The 7,860-nt window shown below is 42.0% G+C and overlaps 1 protein-coding gene across 1 annotated transcript; it reads left to right on the top strand.

Moving 5' to 3' along the window:
- Nucleotides 1-4,521: 4,521 nt before the first annotated feature.
- On the top strand, nucleotides 4,522-7,750 carry pold3 (polymerase (DNA-directed), delta 3, accessory subunit). The gene is made up of 12 exons (XM_028427691.1): nucleotides 4,522-4,659; nucleotides 5,103-5,158; nucleotides 5,449-5,548; nucleotides 5,634-5,673; nucleotides 5,770-5,902; nucleotides 5,981-6,236; nucleotides 6,313-6,385; nucleotides 6,533-6,665; nucleotides 6,741-6,841; nucleotides 6,939-7,012; nucleotides 7,092-7,173; nucleotides 7,397-7,750. Exons 1-12 carry the CDS (start codon nucleotides 4,603-4,605, stop codon nucleotides 7,603-7,605), a joined length of 1,314 nt encoding a protein of 437 aa, XP_028283492.1. The 5' UTR covers nucleotides 4,522-4,602; the 3' UTR covers nucleotides 7,606-7,750.
- Nucleotides 7,751-7,860: the final 110 nt, after the last annotated feature.

Here is a 7,860-nt window from a genome sequence, read left to right as displayed (position 1 = left end):
GATATTTGTCTCCCCCTGCTGGCAGTATTAACACTGACAAGCACCTTTGACACATGAAGGTGAAGGGTCAAAAAAAAAAGTGGTGTTACCTCAAGACTGTCTGTTTTTCAGCCTGTGGGATAAGAGCTAAGCTAACCTAGCATGGACTTGTGTAAAGCAACCGAGACAAATATGTCCACTGTGAGTTTCTTAATATGCTGGAGGCCATGCCAGATGTCAATGGATGAAGGGAAGGCTGCACCATGGGCAGGTCGCCAGTCTGCCGCACAGACAACCGTTCATAATCACTTTGAAGGCCATTGAAGGGTGAAAGTATTTATTCTGCACCGTGTTAACATGCAGTGTGTAGAAGTGTGTCCCTAACATGAAGTATTCATTTTGTGAGTGTTTATGTGTTAGGAAGTTTTATAGAAACTCAGAGTAATTCAAGGATACTGAATGTATTAAGAAGTAATTTCATTGTCTGTCATATAACTTTGTTTTCTGCAGTTCAGGCTGTGACAGATGAGATCAGTTGTTTTTCTGCTCCGGTTGGTACGAGATGGTCATAAATTCAGACTAAGGACAGCAGCACCTCTGACCTGATAAGGAATAAGGAATTGAAGCTTTCACCTTATTAGGCAGTAAACACTAATGGTCTAGTCACTGTAGGGGGGCAGTAGATGCCCCTGTGGGCCGGCAGGCAGGAACGCCCCTGGGGTATATATAGGAACTATATTGTTCTTGCGTGGTTGTCCGCTGTTGTTGGTTGTTCTGTTCTTGTGTTGTTCTTGCCTTGTTCTTTGTGTTGCAACAACCCAGAGCTCTGTGACTCAGAATCTGCCCCATTGTTCAATAAATTGTAATCTTGAGACCAGAATTTATCCGCTCCTTCCTCATAAACCAACTCGGGAAGGTGATCAGAAGAAACAAGGGAATATCACCCTGACACCATGCACATAGTTAGAGTCTGCACACTCACCACAGACCAGCCAGCTGCACCGATGTGCCACTCTTATTATGACGTTTAATTCATAAATTGAATTTAACCCTGCAGATTTAAGCTATAAATGGCAGCTCTGTGACGTTTATGTGAGACCTAAGCCTTCATTATGAAGACATAGACACATGTATTTACCTATTTAAAGTTGAGTGACAGGTGGTTCACAACAATAGTTTCTGCTTTGGAGTTTAGGTGGAGTCTGGTCCTGCCAAGATGACGACAGTCAGCCTCAACATGGCCCCTCAGAAACCTGTGGGTGACATTTGTACATAATAGCCTATAGGTATCATTATGTTGAATATGAACCACGGTGAGGTGCCCTACAGATGTTTCTGTCCAGTTCTGCCTCTGCCTGGCAGCGTGCTGAGAAAATATATGAATCCTGTTTGGTTGATAAACTTCACCTCACCCACTGTTACACTACATCCCTGCCTGCAGTGAAGACAATTAGAATTCAGATCTAACATCATATCAGACAACAACAATCCCCTCTGTTGACGAACATGCTGTCAGATGTTCGTCTGTGGTCTGAAGCGTATCAGCGTGGAGCTCCTGAAGCCTCTGAGCACAGACACCTGTAGGAGGCTGTGTGTTTGTATCTGTCTGATCTCTACATGTTATTTCACACGTGTCTGCTTCCCTGAGTGCTGAGAGGGGCAGTGTGACTGCTGTCAAACATATGAGGAAGGAGGCAGCGATGGATTTCAGCAGATAGCAGACACACACACACACACACACACACACACACACACACACACCTAACATGTCGTGAACCATAAAAGCACGCCGGATTCTGTGGCCAGAGAACAGAGAGGAAAAGGCATGAGTGATATCTGTAACATTCATTATGCAGTACTGAGACTCTTTCCTGTGGATCTCAGCATGTGTTGTCAGAGGGTTTAAAGACAGAGGAAAGAGAAAAATCCACACTGCAGATAATGTTTCTGCTTCACTCTCCTCTCAAACCAGGTGTCGGTTTGTCTCCAGGTGTTGTTTTTAAAACTGATGGATATAAACTCTGTATAGCTTCTAATAACTCTAATGGAGCTCTAACAGATGGTGCCACAGCTCATGTCCTCACAGCTTAAACAAGAAAATGTGAATACTTACAGGAGGTGGGCGACTTATTGAAAAATAAAGCACTGAAACTCAGTCAAGACCAACAAATAAGAATAAATCTCAACAAAGAGTAGAAATCAGCACAGACATGTTTCCAGGGAACTTCAAATGGAGACTGAACCGGCCCGGAGGTGCATGCTGTTCAATGTTTTTTGACTTTTGAAGGAGTTAAAGTCACTCTTGGTCATCAAATGTATCTCAAGCGGTGTATTGGTGACTCAGCCATATGTGAATACAGTTAAAAACAGGACATTCGCTGTGGTGTCAGCGGAGTCAGGCAGGATATGAAGCTGCGTCTCTTCCTCCTGCAGGATTGTGTTTCACTTTTAAGCCATTAGTTCACACCTGAGAGCCACTCGGGCTAACCAGAGAGGACACTCAGGCACTCAAGTGCCACTGCGATGTGACATAAACAGGTCTGTGGTTTGATATCAGCTCAGTGAACTTACAGTAAGTCAAAAAACAGTCTCACATTTTTCAGCATCAGTGTTTAAAGTTAGTTCTTAAGTTTTAATTCAATGGATTTTTGAGTAAACACGTCATTAAAATCATCAGATCAGTATTGGGCATACCTAATACTCAGAGAAAAACCCAAGAGCTCCATGTCAGAGCCTACAGGCCTCACTGAGCACGCTCAATGTTAGTGTCCTTGACAGCACAATTAGAAGAGGACTGAACAAGTACAGTTGGTTTGTTTTCCAGGAGAAAGACTCTTCTGTCTAAAAAAACACATGGAAGCACGACTGAGCTGCACCTGAACCAAGCAGGACACTTGTGGAACAATGTCCAGCGGACAGCAGAGACCAAAGTGGAGGTTTTTGTTTTTTTGCCTTAATGCCGACCACCATGTCTGCTGAAAACCAAACATTTCAACAGAAACACTCCATTCCCATTGTCAAGCAGAGCAGTGAAGGGCTGGTGACTGCATTATGTTTTTACACACAGACACAGAGAGAGAGAGAGAGAGTTCAGAGGGATTGGGTACTAAAGCTTTTGAATATGATTTTACAGCTAAGATTTTAAGATTCTGAACTGTTCTGCACGTCTTCTACAGACGTGTTTCTACAGCGTCGTGCTGCTACTTTCCCTCCAGTGAACAATGCTTTCAAATGTTCAACAGCAGATAAGGAAGACGTAGAGGATGGCGTTGTTCTTTCACCCACACACCGACTCTGATCCACCAGAGGGTTCCAGTTTTGCTCTGCATCTTCAAGATGAGACAATTATTTTTGTACCTTGTTGCCATTAGGGGAATATTTTTCCCTCCTCGGCTGCACGTCGCTGCCCTTCTGCTTGACATTTCTATTAGAAGTTGTCATGCAGGCTGATCGGCTGGACAACAGCAAAGTGAACCAAAGATCCAGAGCTGCTGCTCTCTGAATATCACAGAGAACAGACCTGAGGTAATCATGTATACACAGTGTGGCACACAGGCTATATTCTGAAGAAACATTCTAGAATAATGCTGAATATATGTATTCAAACCATGCACTATTCTGAGCTCTCACATTTGGCTCCTATTTATGTGCTGAGAAATGTACCACTGAGCCATCAGGGCCACATTAAAGAGCTGACAGACCTTTATTTTTTTTAATTCCACTTTCGTTGATGGGAGGTTATGTTATTGCCCTGGTCAGAAATGGCACACAGGCCCCCCAAGGTGGACAGAATAGACTTTTCCACAGAGCGATCAAAGTGCAGTTGTTATTATTCCTGTGTGATGTGATGGAGGTTGAAAAGGTTATTTCATTTCTACAAATCAGTCTGCACTGCTGAGGCGCTGAAACACAGCGTTACTGTAATAACAAGTAGCATTAATGCGGCCCCTGGAGACCTGTCATCACTATTATGGTCCATATAAAGCATGGTACATTAATCACTAGTACATTATGGAGCCCATAATGAAACCATATATATATATATATATATATATATATATTCATTGTTGCTCAGTTGTTCACTTTAGCTCACATCAAATTGTTAACATTTAAAATGCGTGCAGATTGTGTTCTCCATTTAAATCACATTAAATTAGTGCTTGTTATGCCAAAGCCTAATATTTAATTGGAATTAACAGATTTTTATCTTAACAAGAGGCAGCATCGTTTGGAAAGTCACTTCAGAGACTAAAGCTGTGAACATTATGTTAATAAAATGTGCTGTTTTGTACTTTTCTTGACTCAACAGGAAACCATTTAAGCCTTTTTATCAGACAATTTACAAAAAATAAATTTACTGCGATCAGTATGTCCAATGCATCAAAAATAAATAATAAACTGCTATGTTTCCATATGTAAACTCAAAATTATTAAACATGATTATTATGGTTTAGGTTGATCGGCTGTTGCGCATGTTGGCCTGCAGAGGGCAGCCTGCATCCCTTTATCTCACGGGAAGAACGTGACACGTCACGTGACATTTTACAGGAAGTAAATAAACTGACTTCCCGCGCAGTTAGATTTGTTCAAAGCGACGTCTGCCTGGAAATAAAATCGAATAAAATGGACGAACTTTATTTGGATAATATCGATGAATTCGTCAACGACCACAATAAAATCGTAAGTGCGTCTTTAAACCGGCTAATTCAGCTAATTCACCGGCTACTGGCAGTTTGAAACGTTAGATCGTGAGCTCGACATATTTCGTTGTTGAACTGCGTTCAAAAAGTGCCTGTTTGTAAGTTGTCCTGATCTTACGGCCGTGTGTGTGTGTGGAGGTGTATAGTTATTGATTATCTTGATTTGTTTAGGGTTTCTGGTTAATTCGGCGACACAAATTATGCAGCAAATACCACTTTAAATTCCAAAAAAGCGTATTGATGTGCAGGTGAGTTTGTTGTTCACGTACATAAGGTGGTCGGAAACAATAAGCATGCAGAGAATGGACATCACATGAGTGTATGCTGTGTCAGGCAGCACGTTTTGATTCTTTTTCTTACAGCCTGCTGTGCCAAGGAGCGAGTGTGTGAGAGAGAGAGCTTATCATGTGTTCTGTTTACCAGGTGACCTATAAATGGCTCAGCCTCACACTTGGAGTCCATGTCAACACAGCCAAACAGTAAGTGTTTGCATATTTAGTAATTATAGTTCCTGTAGTGTCTGGCTGGCTGTCAGCAGGAAGGTTCTCCTTATCAGCCTGGTCCTGTTCAGGGTTTCTTCCTGTTATAAGGGAGTTTTTCCACACTGTTAGGGGGGTTCAGGCTCTGATGCTTTTTGTAAAGCACCTTGAGACAATTCAGATTGTAAAATGCACTATATACATAACATTGAATTGATAGTTGCCAGTTAATTGTTTATAGTAATATTGCATACATAAAGAAATAAAGTGTAATGTATTCTTGTTTGCAGGATGCTCTACCATTACCTGGATCACAAGAGAAAGGAAAGTTCAGCTCAGCTTCATGCCACCTATCTTGTGTCAGGGAAGTTTGTGGACAACGGCCAAACGGTAAATAACAGGACCTTTTCTTGTGGTTCTGGATGCACAGAGCAGCTCTCTTGATGTATGTGTTGATGTTGTGCTTGCTTTTCAGGGCCACAGGGTGTCAGTTGTCAGAGAGGACCAGTTAGAAGGTGTGTAAATAACATCTTGATTGTTCTTTATGTTTAGTTTATGAATGAATGTGTGTGTGTGTGTGTGTGTGTAACCTCAGCTGTTTTCTTCTGCAGATGCCAAAGCCAAGATGAGCCTGATAGTCAGCGTCCATGTCTACAGTGTCCAGAAAGCTTTGCTAAAAGACAGTGGGCCCCTCTACAGCGTTGACTACGATGCTGTTAAAAACAATCTGAAGGACTGCAGCAAGTATGCTGATTGTCCTGTTGTGTGCCTTTAAATGTCTTTTTTTGGCCAGTTAAATATTCATTTTTTCTGGTATTGTAGGTACAGTGCGATCCGCTGTGCCAGTGCAGTGCCCATGTCGTCTCTGGAGCTGCAACAGGTGAGAGAAAAGCAGCAGGCTTCAACGCCGGAGCCTGAAAACAAAAAGTCAGGCATGAACGGAGAGGCTGGCCTGGCTTCAAAACCATCTGCCAAGCCCCAAAAAGGCATCATGGGAATGTTTGCAAATAAATCTGCGCCCAAGAATCAGGACAGCAGCAAGGACATAAAGTCTGAACAGAAAGAAGATGCACCTGTGGTAAGCCTCTGTCTCCTTTTAACAGCTCCCAGCATAGTAGAGTGTTTGTTGTTTATGTCTTGTTTTTGTATTTTAGGTTGATGCCTCCAAAAGCAAACCAGCTGGAAAAGCCCATCCAATGGCCAACTTCTTTGGGACTCAAACAGCAAGTGAGTGACAGGACTAGTTTATCATGTTACCCCAAACAATGTCAGAGGCCTGTTTCAGGGTTTTACTGTACATTCCTGGTATCTATTAGTGTTAAGCTTTGTGTTTCACGAGCAATCCAGACTAATCGTTGTTGTTCACTTCTTCAGAGAAACCTGAAAAACCTGCAGCAGCTCGGTCATCCTCCACAGCAGAACAGCAACATCAGAGTTCAAAACCTGAAGAGAAACAAGAACCTGCAACCGCAGTGCAGCCAAAACACACAAAGAAAGACTCCAGAAGGTCTGCTTATATCCGTGTGGGAAATGACCAATCAGATGACAGAAAATTTGAATTTTTAAACTTATATTTTTTAAGCAAAACCAAACGAACAGAAGATTCTGACAGCGAGGAGGAGAAGCTGAAGAAAAAGAGACGACGGATTAAGAAGCCAGACCCAGACAGCAGCGATGAAGATGGTGGTTCTCTCACTTCATTCTCATAATGTGAAACTCAAATGTTTGATGGATTCAACCTAGGTCTTTTTATAAAACTAACATTTGTTCTTCTGTCCAGTCATTCCAGATTCTCCACAGCACATGGAAACAAGAGAACCCAGTCCTAAAATGGAGGTCCAGCCTGTTACACCTGTGAGTCATTGTCATCTTTATCTGTTTATGCCTCTAAGTCTGTATTATGTATTTTAAACTGGACACTTTTTTTTCACAGCCAGGGAACTCTGAAGTGAAGATAAGAAAGAGGAGACGAGTCCTGAAGGCTCGAACCTTTGTGGATGATGAAGGATGCATTGGTATGAAAAATGGAGGGAATGTTGGAATATATTGTCTGTAAAGCTTCTGCCCAAAACTGTAAGATGCCAGTTGTGATTCATCTTTATTGGTGCTTCTAGTTTTGATCCAAGAGTTTAAGAAATAAGTATTTTAAAGACCTTTTTCATACAGAGCAATGAAACACTGTGGTCTGGTTGTATTGCATTTATTATTTGTAACCTCAGTCTTTGTCTTTTCATCCAGTGACTGAAAAAGGCTACGAGAGCGAATCTTACTCTGAAACAGAAGATGACTTCGAGGCGGCCAAACAAGCTCAAACAAGAGATCCCATTAAAGTAAAACTACCATCTAGCAGCAAAGAGGACGAGAAGAAAAGTCAGAAGAAAACATCCAGGAACGCTAACAAAGGAACGAAACAGGCCTCCATTATGGGATTTTTCCAGAAGAAATGACAGTATTGGACCCTGACACTGAAACAACAAGCACTGCTGCAGAGCCCTCTATAACCATACGGATGTGTCCACTCCAGGATGTCATTTTACTGCATTTTACTGTTACCACATGTCCCACCCAATAAAGATTAAAAACCTAAACATGTTGCTAGATTGTTGTATTTTGATTCTTTGACTTCTAAAATGTTTTTAAAGTGCCGCCTCCTCCTCCACCTCTTCCTCTTCCTCTTCTCTTGGTTTACTGTTGTCTGTCTG

Source organism: Parambassis ranga, chromosome 17, assembly GCF_900634625.1.
Source record: "Parambassis ranga chromosome 17, fParRan2.1, whole genome shotgun sequence".
Lineage (NCBI taxonomy): Eukaryota > Metazoa > Chordata > Actinopteri > Ambassidae > Parambassis > Parambassis ranga.
This window is presented reverse-complemented; position numbering and strand designations above follow the sequence as displayed.